The sequence below is a fragment of the Galendromus occidentalis genome, unplaced genomic scaffold (assembly GCF_000255335.2).
Source record: "Galendromus occidentalis unplaced genomic scaffold, Mocc_1.1 scf7180000077453, whole genome shotgun sequence".
Taxonomy (NCBI): domain Eukaryota; kingdom Metazoa; phylum Arthropoda; class Arachnida; order Mesostigmata; family Phytoseiidae; genus Galendromus; species Galendromus occidentalis.
Window position 1 is genome coordinate 97,859 of NW_003805441.1, and position 14,030 is coordinate 111,888.

General features: G+C 50.6%; 1 protein-coding gene across 1 annotated transcript; it reads left to right on the forward strand.

Moving 5' to 3' along the window:
- Nucleotides 1-309: 309 nt before the first annotated feature.
- Nucleotides 310-7,023, forward strand: LOC100904514 (serine/arginine-rich splicing factor 4). The gene is made up of 7 exons (XM_018639744.1): nucleotides 310-467; nucleotides 1,007-1,215; nucleotides 2,264-2,509; nucleotides 2,850-2,988; nucleotides 3,102-3,371; nucleotides 4,047-4,255; nucleotides 6,346-7,023. Exons 2-7 carry the CDS (start codon nucleotides 1,007-1,009, stop codon nucleotides 6,587-6,589), a joined length of 1,317 nt encoding a protein of 438 aa, XP_018495260.1. The 5' UTR covers nucleotides 310-467; the 3' UTR covers nucleotides 6,590-7,023.
- Nucleotides 7,024-14,030: the final 7,007 nt, after the last annotated feature.

Here is a 14,030-nt window from a genome sequence, read left to right on the forward strand (position 1 = left end):
GGAGAATTCCCCTCTTCATGGCATTGTCCTCTGACTCAGGAAAAAACTTGACCGGCGAGGATTAGTACTCGCTCCCGCTCCCTCACGACTCACGACTAGAAAATTTCGCTCCAATTTCTGAAGTTTGTTCCGGTACATTCAGAGGAAGCCGGATCTTACGATCGCTTGAAACTGACGCGTTATAACTAAAATCAATCGTCCACCCATCATGATGACAATCGAGTTATTCGCAGTGGAGACGAGGAAATGCATTTGGTTTCAAATTTGCCGCCTCATGGAGAGCGGCTCATATTCAGCTGCGGGATCTCCCGTGAGTGGCGCTGTTGCTTGTGGCGGCTGCTGTGAGGGGTCGTCGTTGCGAGGCGTATATACACGAGGTGAACATTGGAGATCGATTCATAAGGTTCGAGCTCGCCAACACTTGAGACGTCTATTTATCCGGGAATCCGAGCTCCGCTCTGTGCAAGGTACGTGCGATTGACTACTCTCGAACAATTCTGAGCGCGCTCGATGCGAAGGCGGTTGTGCAATATATCGGGATTAGGACGCCTACTTTCGGGCCGTGGTTTCTCGGGTAGTTTTGAATGATACCCGACGATCGGCGTATTCGCGAGTCGTCGTGGTCGAGGCCAGCGATTCCCCCTCAGATCAGAGCTTTCAGCTCTCGATTCCGAAGATATCGGCTCTGGGGCGCCACGACAGAATCCGTAGAGGAAACCAGTGTCTCCCGAGAGGAGTGGAGCTGTGGAGCTCAAGGAATTGAAGTACGGAGAACTTTGACAAGGTTTCCAAGAGCAATGACTCCGCGAACTCTCACACACAGGGAGCTGATTTCAAGTATCATGGCCGCGCTGTGCAACGGAGCTCAGGCGAAACTGTGATGCTCTGACGCTGTAGACTTGATGGTCGATAGAGAATCGTCCCGTCGATAACGGTTCACGGGAAACCACTAGTCTCCTGAACGTTCGGCAGCATTCGACAGCTCACCCAGTAATCTTTTCCACAGATGTCGAACCGCGATTGGGAGCTCACTTGCAAGGTCTATATCGGAAATCTGGCCAATCACACCTCACGACACGACATAGAGGCCGCCTTCGGCAAATACGGCAGTCTTCGTAATGTATGGGTCGCTCGGAACCCACCAGGATTTGCGTTCGTCGAGTTCGAAGATTCTCGGGACGCTGAGGATGCCGTCAGAGCGCTCGACGGCAGCAGGTAATATTTGATTTCCGATTTTTCGAAGCTCGATCGGGCCCCTCGTGAGTTCCCACGAACTCATCGAATCGAAACCCACTCTGGAATACGTGCCCGTGCGTATCTCCCTGGAAGTGGATTTTGTTTCTGAAAAGCACGCAGTCTATTCATTCGAAATCGTTTCGATGAGAGAGGCTCTGAGCCCTCTGATCTGAGCCCTCTGGTGATAGAGTGGCATCTCACTGCGGAGAACTTGTTTGCCGAAGGCCGCACCTGTTTCCGAGTGCCAGTGTCGCCCTTGTCGGTGTTGACTTATTAGGCTTTCCAAATGTTCTCCGGAGAAGTGTCTAGCCGACAGAAATCGTTAGGCTCGCAGAAAACTAAGCAGCTCATACTACAGCTCACAATCGACTGCTGAAACGTCATGACACCCAACATGATGAATGAATCTGCCAAATAGAACTTGAATGTTCTCGCGTGAACTTCGTCGGCGGTCTCCGAAGTGCGAAGACGTCTTCCCTGACTCCCTACGCAGCAGCAGCAGCATCTGCGTCGCTCGTACACCACCTGCTTCGCTCCAAATGCCTTCGCCAGCTCGCTGAGTTGCTCCGGCCAGTTCAAGTCCGCTAGCTCCCTTGTCCGCATCGTCATCGCGTTGTATCGCCTTTCGAGGGCGTTGCAGAGCTCCGTCCGAATTCTCCTTCTGTCTAGTCGCGATATCGAGAACAGTTTTCGGTATATTCGCGAGACTCGAAAAAGATCTTCAAAATCGAACGTAACACGGAACGCGACCACCGCGACCACGGCGTTCAAGTCCATCTTCTCGACATGAGTTTGACAAAGCTTCGATGATGACGGTGATCGATGATAGAGTCGACGACTGTCAGTCAACCGATCAGCTCCTTCTTCTTCCACACTTCCTCGTCTGTCAGCGGTATTTGGTGCGTAGTGTGCTCAAAGATTCAGGTGTCTTTTTGTAAACCGCCTACTGGTGAGAGAGCTGGTTGAAGTCTAGATCATGAGAGGTGCGCACGACGATCAGCTCTCTAAAATTTCTCATATTCAACAGGATCTGCGGTTCCCGGGTGAAATGTGAAATGTCTCACGGTAAGCGACGCAATGGAGGTCCCCGAGGCGGACGTGGCGGTCGCAGATCTCGTTCCAGGAGCTACGAAAGGAAACGCTCGTATTCTCGAAGCCGCTCGAGGTCTCGAAGCAAATCTCACGGCAAAGATCGCCGAGATGTCGGACCTGTCAGAGGAGGTGGAGCACCTCGCAGAGAAAGAAGCTTCTCGCGAAGCCCGTCGAGGGATCGGTCCCGATCCAGGGACCGACGTTGAGCCTCTGTCTCAAACTTGAAGCTTTCCGGATCATTCTTTACTCAAGAAAAAAAAGGAGTTCCGAAACGTAATGGAACGAATCCTTCAACAAACGATTTCTCTAACTGTATACAATAAACCTCAACTACCCTGACGAACATCTCGGTCATTCTTCCCGCCCCTGAGAATCTTTGCATGCCTCCAAAATATTCAAGCGAGCGAAACTCGTATGGTGGGCGATGAGGTGTCGGAGAAGACCGAAGCAAGAACTCTCTCGGAATCTGGTCGGCTCCGACACTCTGGGGTGCTAATGAGTCCGAATAGACATGCCTCAAGGAGAACCAACAAGGTTCGCGCACTCGAACGAAGAGAAGCTGGGTCGACCGTGCGCAGACCAACACCCTCGAATCCACCCCCGAAGACAAAAAGGAAGAAGCTTCCATGGCTGATAGATTCTCAGGGTTTCAAACTCATGGTCAATCGAATGGGGCACGCGAACTCAATATGAGGTTGAAGCGAGCCAAATAATTGACAATGAGCTCCCCTGGAATTTCCTGAATCTCTGAAACCTGTACGTATTCTCTCCAGCGCGGCCCGCAGCTGGAGCTAGCCCAGTGGTTCGAATCTGCGCGCGCTGAAGCAGCTGAGCGGCTGTATCGGAGCAATGCCTGTTATGGGAGAGGAGGAAAAGATTTTGGTGGAGAGGAGCCATTCGAGGGCTGCCGTCGCAGCAGCTGCGATGTGAAGACGCGTCCGCCATCTTTGAGTAGAGGGTCAATCTCAGGTTCCCGGAGCCGCTCGTTTGCCGGAAATTACGTCCAACCTCCTAAGGAAGTCAAGCTGCCTGCCCACGCGAAAGTAAGTGAATCCTCCCGCGTTAAATCGGAACCTAGCTCATCATGATCGAGCGTAGGTTTCAGCGGTTTTTTTTCCTGCGTCTGGTTCGAGCCATCATGGCTATTTCCGACAGAGCTTCGAGCGGAGTTGCGCTCTGTCTCGTTTTCGGCCGTTTCGAGCGTGAAACCACTCATCTTCTCCTCCCAGAAGCAACTGAGGGAAAGCTCCGAGCTAGTGCCTAGTTTCATCCGCCGCTACCGAGATTGAGGGACACTTTTCGAAACTCTGGGGCCGAACATGACCGTAAAATGGCTATCGGGAACAAGCATTCCGATACTCATGTGAGAATCACCTGCGTAGAGACCGCGATGATTCTAAAGGCCGGAAGTGATTCACCGGAATCCTGTGCGAATCCCGAATGCTCCCAAGGGTCGAATGAAAGCGAGAGTTGCTGGGATAAGCTCGATGTCTGTCAGATACGCCTCCCAGATGCTCCCCATACCGTGAATCGTAGATAATAGTCTGCGGAACAAGTCTCTGTCTACGGACCTCGCGTCTTGAGACCTCCCGAAAGCTCCCAAGTTTGAGGTCCGCTCCGACCCTCGCCTAAATTAGGATAGCGTATGAACGTTGCTGTATATAATATATATTCCTGTAAATAATTCCTATACCAAATAATGTATTTTTTCCTTGCAGATGTCGAGCCGTGATTGGGACTTGTCGTGCAAAGTGTACATTGGCAATTTGGCCAACCATACATCTAGACACGACATCGAGTCGGCTTTTGGCAAATATGGGAGTCTAAGAAACGTTTGGGTGGCGCGCAACCCGCCAGGCTTCGCCTTTGTGGAGTTTGATGACTCCCGAGACGCGGAAGATGCGTGTAGAGCTCTGGACGGCAGTAGGTAAGTTGATCCAAACGGAAACATCGTCTGGATTTCAACGGCTTCATCCGTGTTCCATCACCTATGTATGAGCGAAGACATCCGCGATCGCCATCCTCGTTCATTCTCGCTCTTTATTGGTGAGCATGATCATTCGGAAACGGAACCGTTTTCGAGACTCTCACGGAGATCGATCGCTTGATGCTGCGGTAATGAAAAAATCGCGATTGTCCCCGATTGCAATTGCGCTCGTCCGAGAGCGTCTGGTATCCGAGTCTATCGTCGGCCGAGTCGCGACCATCATTTTGCTGTGCGACGGGTGTTCCTGCCTAGAACGGAGGTTTCGAGGCACTCGATCCGCTGGTGATGAATCTGGATCCGGCATCCAATCATCGTTGCCGGATCTCATTGCCCCTCGTAGAGATCGGAATTTGCATTCACTTCAGCAGGAATGAATGAGCATTTTTCGAAAATCATTGAAAGAATTCATAGACTAAGCAACTCCTATTATCACTATGCAGTCTGGTGACCCTCGGGCGACCGGCCGTCGGCTGATCCTCATGAGATACACACACATCTGCTGCAATCGAGCGACTTCTTGATCGCTTTGCCAGAACTCTACCAGAACACGTCGTCTTCTCCGGCGATCTTCTCTTGACATCCCAACCGATAAGACAGACCAAGTCTCCGACCAACTCTGACGAGCCAACCGAACTTCAAGCTCCGACAGCAGCTCCAACAGCGACGTCGAGAATTGATTCATCGATCCATCTCTATGCGTCAAATCATCCACCTCTCGATAGATTGTCCACTCCCAGTCAATCCTTTGTCGTTTCTCGCGACGAATCAAGCAAGTGGATGCTCAGAGAAACTCCTTTCGGAGCGCTCGCTTTCGTTCAAGTCATCTCCGAAAGCGAGAGAAATCGAATCTCAATTCAGCGAATCCTCTCTGGGATTCTTCCGAACAGGATTCTCGATCCGCTCCTCAAAGAATATCCATGAAAGGGGGATCAAAGTAGAAAAAAATGGTGAGCTCGAGAGAGCATTGATTGATGGATTCTTGAATGATTTTCGATCGATTTCATGAGTCATGAGCATCAAAGATCGCGATCTCCGTCGTCGTCGTCTTCGCGTAGAGCTCCTCTTCTCTCTCCACGTTTCTTTCTACATCGGCTGCGACATCGATGAAATCAAAGAATTTTTCGTTCATTGTCCCGCGGTTCCCGGTCGTCATCGCCAACAACGACAACAGCAGCAGCTTCCTTCTACCCTTCCACCACCACCACCTTAACTATCTCTACCACCACCTCCACCACTGCAGCAGCGGCGGCGAAGACAACAACAGCCAGTACAGCGTACGACTGCAAGCCAGTTTAAAAAATAGAATTCATTGTGAATTTAAATCTGAATTTTTCTGAGCGTTGCCAGAAGGGACGACCAGCTCACTGGTCGTCACCCAGGCTCAGAGCGTGAGACATAATCTTCACAGTTATTGCTCGTCTCCCGTTTCGACTTGACATCCCCCACTTCTTCTGCCCTACTTCTTCTACTACTGCTGCTTCTCGACTCGTACGACGGTTGGAATCAGTCGGAATCCGATGATGGGCATTCGGTCTATGCTCGAACATCATCAATCTCCAATCATCAATCATTGCACCGCCATCACAATCGACCACCCAGCTCTCGCTCGTACTCTCCTCGACAATCGCCACAATCTCCTCCTCCTTCTCCTTCACACTTCTCTCCAAATGATGGCTAGGTACCACCTATCCTACGTTTTGCTGTGGTGGTTTATGAGCGTAGTTTCTGCATATTTTCCCCTGAAAGCCGATCAGGCTTCACTATGAGTCCAAATCACGTTCTCTCCCATCCTGTTTCTCGGCAGGCAATTCATCGTCGATTCATGTATTTCCCCGAGCCCACTCCCCGTCTCATTCAGAATTCTCCTCAACTCTCAAGTTCCGAGTTCCGAACTCCCGATCGAGACTCTTGATCTGATAGCAAAAAGAACACCTCGATATTTCCTCAATGAAAGAGAAACTCCATTCCTTCTCCGTGAACTCTGGCTCCGAAAATTCATCGAATTCTCTCTAATGTCGTTTATCCTCCAGGATCTGTGGCGCCCGCATCAAGGTTGAAATGTCTCACGGAAAGAGACGCAATGGCGGTCCGCGCGGAGGTCGAGGTGGCAGACGATCGCGCTCGAGAAGCTACGAAAGGAAACGCTCCTACTCGCGTAGCCGCTCTAGGTCTCGCAGCCGATCCTATGGCAAGGAGCGTCGCGAGCCTCCTCCACGTCGCGAGAGGAGCTATTCCCGTAGCGTGTCGAGATCCCGGTCGAGGGATAGACACTGACAGACCGATGCGTATCATCGGGAAAGATCTCTGACTTTTCACAGACAAGCGAGAGCGAAGACGAAATGAACGGAGCGTTTCCACCACAGCTTCGACCGTAAAAAGCAAACCCATGAAGCATCCCTGTCAACGTTTCCGATTTGGGCTTCTAGTGAATATATCATCCAAGCATACTTCTCCGACTCGATTGTGGTCTCACCTGTAATCCTTGTGACGCATTCTGATATATGAACCCTGCCATGTTACCTTATTTATCGGCGTTCATCAATCCCTCAGTACGTATCCCCAATCTACCAATCGATTGATTTCGTTCCCCGTCACGGGACATCTACGCAGCATACGTATGGCTACAAGACATCATGTACCATATCGGCATACCTATACCTATGCTATGATTTGCATAAATTAATAAAGAAGGTTTCGTTTACGATAAAGCAGCGTGGTTCTTTAAACCTAATTCCAAGCAATGCCGGTGATCCCGATTTCGAAGAAATCATGCACGGCGCCATTGAGAGGAGTTAAATGCATCGTACGATTTTCGAAAAGTCAAAGAGGTAATCTCAGCCGATTTCCTCGCGGTGTTCCGAATTCCTATCTCCTACCGCGATTCAGACGACCTCAATAAATGGGAATACAGTTGCCGGTGGGGACGACCCGCATCTCCTCGTCGGATCGATGATTGGGGCCGTTGGACTCAGGGATGCGCCTCATCGCTAATCAGGCCCTTGGGACACCGTTCTGCAGCAGAAACTCAGAAGACGAGATGATATACTTCTTCCGTGGCCGTTTCACGCGGGTGGGGCTTCGACGAACCTCACCGATTAGTCTGATGATAGAGGGCCGCTCTACTTTGCTTAGGGCTGATCCATTCGCGCAAAGCTATTCAGAAAGAACTCGACGATCCGAATTGACTAGAAGTGACAACTAGGAGAGAAGTCGTTCAGCTGGCATGACGTGCCGGCACCGAGCTCTTAGATCGCGTGTTGCCTGCTGATGAGAGGTCCAAATGGCCCAGCCACTGATTATGGCGAGTTTTGAAATTGACGGGATTTCAAAATAGCCGCACGGTATACGCCCTGTTTCCGGTGCGCCACGCTTCAGAGGAACCGCTCTTATGGAATGACTGAAGGAATCGACGAGAGATGATCAATTTCACTTCGGCGAAAACTCAAGAGTGTGAAATCGAGACGTCGGACAGCGCTCCACCATGAGCCATCGGACTAAGGGTGAGAAAAACAAAAGATTTTCGGAGTCCCGCCCTGTTTCACTTGACGTAGCACGAGCTCAGGACGGAAGCACTCATGTGGTCGGAGCCCATGCGTCAGATGTCGGTGAGCTCGGAAGAGGGTCGATCGATATCGGACGGAAACTCCCCGAACTCTTCTCGGCCGGGAAATCGCCATCAGTTAACAGAATTGTCTAATGACAGAGGAGGTCGAATTCGAAGCAACAGCGCTGATGATTGCCGTCCATGCCAGCTTCCGATACGATTAGACGACTCATCTCGATCGATGACGATCGCATGAACCTCATCAAACTCTGCTGTGCCACACGGCTTTGTGTGACACACGCAGATCGCCGGAGATTTGTTTTCACGCAAAGAGGAACCCCATCCTCGGGGCACAGTCTGGGGTGCTTCGATTCAGGACACCTGGAAATTCGGCAGGATTTTCATAAGCTTCGAGTGGGGAATCGGCTGAGACGAGTTCCCATTCCGGTGGCCGTTTCAGAGAGGGAATCATTCGTTTTGTGGGCGAGTCTCCTCATTGCACTCTTTGGCCCGAGGCGGATCGTGACATTTTGCGAAAAATTTTCGGGGCAAAAACGTCCCCACCTTTGACTTCGGGGTCATTAGGGAAACTTTTCAAAATAAACATCATCGAACGACAAACAGATTTTATACGAGGTAGAGGGTCGCTGCTCAAAAACGAGACGAACACAGCCAGAGGTATGGGGATCGGACGCGGCAACCACAGTTTCTTTTCGTCTCGGGGCGAAGGGATCCAGCGACCGCCTCTTTGTCACGTCGCAGCACCTTCCGAGAGCGCAATCGGCGCAATGTTTTTCTCTCGGCATTCCGAGGGTTCGCCTTCATGAGGAATCAAATCCTTTCGAGGATTGCGGAGGGGAGTGACTTACGAATGGCGCTCCAGATGAAACATTTTGCTACTTCATCCAAACGAGCCGCTTGCCTCGCAACGCCGCAGTCGGATTTCGAGGCCCGGTGGGGGAGAAGGATTTCTCCAAAACAGCTAATGGGGCAATCGAGGTGAAAGTGGTCGACGCTCGAACTCATTTTAAGCCTGAGAAATGTTTATGACCCTAAACGACTAAAGAGGAAATTGAACGGAAATATGCAGATTGTGGCGCGTGGAGATCTGTATAGGAGAACATCCTGAGAGCCCGTCAATTTCGCAATGAGCTCAAGTAGGCACCCCTTGCCGTTGGTCAGTGAAAAATGCCCTCATTCAGGGTAAGCTGATCGTTTGCCACCGATTCAGAGTACTGGTCCGCGAGTGCGTCTCACTCGATCGCAGTAGTCTCATTCCGGGCTTCTCCACACGGGATTCAAATTCGCAGGGGAGCGGTTAGAGCGATGCATTCAATCGTGCTGGAATAATACGTCTTACCAAGATCGGGCGCTCTTACAGGCTCCATCAACGGAAGAATGAAGGTCCCATGGAGAAGAATGATAGATTTCATTGCCCAGCGAATCGAAGATCTCGACTCCGATCGGGACCTTTGAATCAATTAATTTCGGAACGTTCAACTTCTCAGATAGTTTCGAACCACATGTCCGCCTCGTCGAATGTATAACATTCGGTATTCGACGGTTATCAGCTGAGGACTGCCGGAAACGGTCGATATAATCGGAGGTCTGGAATCAGGCCTCCGTAGACTCAAATTTGAAGCTCGGTCAAAAAAGTCAAGCGTCTCCAGCATCAGGGAGTGCAAACAATCGAGGTTGGTAGGAAAATCTCCGGGCAGTCGAGACAATTAAAGTCTTGCTGTACGTTTGATCAATACGCTTTGACCAGCGATTCCGGACGTGGAAGCTTGGATCAGGCCGCAGAGAACCTACATCTTCCGATGGAACGCTGTCGATTCGCAATGGATAGAGGACAATATCGCTATGATCATTCCTTATATGTTTTTATTTACATCTGTTCTTGTTTGTACATTTTGAACATTGACGATAGAGCGCCTTTGGTTGTCGACGCGGGACGTAAATATGTATAAAAATACGCTCTTTGATAAATTAGGGCAGGGGAGAAATATCGAAATCACAAAGCAATAAATAAGACTAGTGAAAGATGAGCGTGTAAGTGGTAGATGACGTCTTGGAACTGGTCGGGTGCTATCCTGTTTTCCAGTTCAATGAATTCCTCATCGTACAAACACCGAAGAGGAAGACTGTCCAATCATGAGCAAAGTTCCAAAGGCGGAGGATGTATGACCTGAAAACTGACTGTTTCGGATGTCGCCTCTCTCGAGCGGACTCGAAACGATCGCTGAGCACTTTGAGTTGACGGCCGATATCCTTGAAGAACTCGCGCTGGGCCTGAGGCCGCTGGAAACGATGGACACGAACACGCCGACGGGGAACGACATCCGGGAGCTCACGTAATAGATCTGAGATGCGAAACGAAGCATTGTAAATCTTGTAACCTTCTAATAAGTAAGCCTTCTCTCGGAATCCGGGGATCAGCCTCTCAATTCTCGGATCAATCTCTCAAGAATTCTTCCGAATCTCCCAATCTTACCTGTGTGCATGTCTTCAAAAATCTCTGTTTCTTCTATTCTCATTGCATCCACCAAGTCAGACAGCATACTCGTTCCACGAGTTGGAGTTTCTTACTGCGAAGTACACTTCACGCGTAAATGTAGAGATACAAAATACTTTTGTTCGGTGACGGTTCGACAAAGGCACTACTACTATTGGGCTCCGACAGCTGCTCACAGGAATTTCTGAGATCGCACCGAGGTTCACCGCGCTCTTATAAGGGGCCCAGGAGGTAGAGGGGAGAGAGTAGAGGGGAGTCGAGAACCGCTAGCTCCGGGGGACGGCCATACACGAGATGAGAAGTGGACGAGTAGCAGAGGAGGGATCAAGTGCTGAGAGTAGGTGGGCCTTCCGAAAAGTTGAGCAGCTCTCGCCTGCGCCGAGTCGAGGATAGTGTTTTGTCAGTTCGTTTCATCCTATAAATCAGGAGGTAACCTCCGACAAAGAGCAACAGGTTTGAACGGATTCGTGTTGATTTTCTCGATGCGTTTCTGGAACTCATCGCTGCTGCGGCGAGATCTACCAGATCGTACATCTTGAGCATCACATCCGGACAAGGACATTTTTCAGCTCGATGGGGTCAGTGCTCGACAACAGGGACCGGAAGATAGCCTAATAGAAGAGTCTGCTACTTGATCGTCAGCGTATTCTCGAGGCAGCTTTCCTCGGTTTTCATTTCCGTCGATTCCGATCGACTTCTCACCGGACCCCGAGATCGTCACCGAATTCCGAATATCCTGAAGGGATGGGGAGGACCGCGGAATCGAGGCCGGAACGAGTATCCAATCCAATGGGAAGGACTCATTTTCTCATGATTACTCACTCATTCACACGAGGACGCCTCGGCTAACAGGACCGGGCAATGAGCTTGCACGCCGCAGAGGTTAAGAAGGGAAACCTCATATTATGATATCCTGCTGATAGTGGAGACAAGCAATGTGTTGTTGGCCTATGGGACGGCAGGAAGAAAGGAGCTGTTGCAAATGTCCCGTGGAGAAAGCCTACTCTGGTGAGATCTCATGGCGGGCGACCAACAACATCGTATCAGGGCGTAATTCGAAGCTTTTTGAAGCGAGCGACAAATACTTTGTAACACTGGTGTGAGAGCAAATCATTGCCGAGTTCCGCGCCTAGCATGTGATCGGAATCCTATAAATGGTTTCTCTCTGCGTCGGAGTTGATGCTTCATTGTATCGGAATCAGTGCTCGATGATTCCCTTATGCTCGGAATGTGGTTCCTTTCGAGCACCTAAGGAGACTCTCCCGCAACAGCTACGACTCGAGAGAGCTTACAAAATGCAATTTCGGAGAGAAGCGGAGTCCGTAAGTATTTTTTTATCTTTCTCAACAGGGGTCAACAGGACGGTGAAGAAAACAGGCACCCCACGCGGGCGCGAGATCACGTTTTGAGGCAACTAAGAAATGGTCTGGGGTCATTTTATGTCGACGGAGACGAATAAAAGATTCGAACGTATAAAAGGAGACAGCTACCAGCCAATATTCAAACGGGGTGGGATCCCTGACGGTGCAGACTCAACGACGAAAGGAGACCGAAGAGCCGCCGGTTCAGGGAGATAGTAACATGCATTGAGGAAGCTCGAACCATCGCAGAGAAAGTCGTCGGTGAACTGCGAAGAAAAAAGAGGTTATCAAAATTTTATGTTAAGCTGCGCGCACGCCAACGGAGGTGTTTGGGCCGGGGTTCGTGTTCAATTACACAGCTCGCGCTGTTTTATTGCTGTTCACTGCCTCCGACAACAGGATCGGGGTGGAGGACCAACCAGGAGAGTAAGATGAACTAGGAGAAAACGGAGACGACAGCCTTCGGGTCTGCAGATCTGTGTTCTTGAAACCTACCGCGATGATAAGTCTCCACCGCGAGATTCAGTGACGTTGAGAATGGCGACGCTGTAAGAACTCGTGGACGCGCTCCATTCCTCGTCGCGCCCGCGGTCGTCTGGCTTGAAGTCGCGCTCAAAGGCTTAACGAATGTCGTAAAATCAGATGAGAGAAAACGCGTCTTGCTGCTTCTGCTATCTGCTGCTCTCGAACGGACTCGTCGCTTTAGTAGCGCGGTCTCGAGCCGAGTAGTTTTTTTTTTTATCGAAATGAAAATCTCCAATCGGGAAACGAAGGCCCAAGGAAGTAGCGCTAGCGGCGGCGAGAGCACGCGCAGTAAGAAGTGCAACGACGATAAAACCTAACGGAATGAGCGCGCGGCTTTTTGAATATTTTATTATATGTTAGCTCGCGAGGAGAAATGGCCTCTCCGAGAGAAGATTGATTGAACCACCTCCAACTGGCGATGCTTCGAGCGTACATGGGAACTCTGGTAGAAAGAGCTCGAATACCTGGGATCAGGGTTCCGGAGGCTCTCGAAAGCGTTCTGAAACAATTTCTGAGGAACTTGCACCCGAATTTCGTGCCCGGATTTCGACTGCCGAAGATTGAACTCCCCGGATCTCGAATTTCGTAGAGTCTGAAGAACTGTCGACGGCGCGCGCGAGCTCGTCACGGCCCCGGGCACTTCGAGTTCCGTCCTATGTCAATATCAGTGACCGCCACTGTGGGAGCTGTTGTCACCTCGTCCGACCTCAACGCTTGAAGATGAAGCTGCGGTCAGGGTTCAAGTCGACATCAACTTGTGTTCACTTGATAACTCTTCCATTCTCGGAGCAACCGAGCGTTCATCTACCCTCTGGTTCGGGAGATTGACACTTGGATGTACATCTTCGCGATATACGGTCTAGCCCGAGCTGTCATCGAGAATCCGAAACGATTCGAACATTCGAAATCTCGGACCCGAGCCAATGCAACTCCAACCCTTGACTCTTCTATGTAGAGTAGCCTTCTCTATCGTATCATCGCACAATCACATCCTCTCTACTCATCGAGAGGCCCGAACACCTGAACCACCCAGCTGATGACCAGCTTGACTCATTTGCATGAGATCTACTCGGACGGTCAAGTCAGTCAGTCAGTCAGTCAAACAGTCCGAGCAACTCGAGCTGGTCATGCGATGCTCCGAGCGGGCTCCCGATTCACCTCATAAAGATGTCATTTGACCGGCAGAAGGTTTGCTCGCATGAGGAGCTGTCGCGGGAACCAGGGCACCACGGAGACAATCACTATAAATAAAAAGCCTCGCCTTCTGTTTGCACTCAGAGTTTCTTGGGTCCTCCTGTGAGATACTCCACAGATCCTTTCGTCGCTACACTTTGACTGACACAGCTCCTGATCCTTTGTCGATGACGACCGCATCGATCCGATCCGTAGAGATAATCGGATGCGCGCACGGAATCCGACCGCGTAATTTGAGAGCAGGAAGAGCTTGATGATTCAGCATGCCATCCAGAATTATTGTGATGCCCTACAATCAGAGGTACCTGTGTCATTAGCCTGCCCATCGAGGGAGCTGATTCCGCTCCGTGCAAGAGGGATATTTTTTCAGTTTAGACCCCAACTTATAAGAGCTGAAAACCAATCGAAAAACTCACATAACCTTTGGCTAGTAAACTTCTGTTTGGTCAGTTGGCTCGATTCACTACTCGAGAAATGTCCATCTCGGGCGTATCGAAGTGTGCTGAGGGAAGCCAGCTCATCTCTCTATAGAGGAGCCGGCTCCAGAACCGAGGTTCTCTGCGTGTCTGCCCGCCC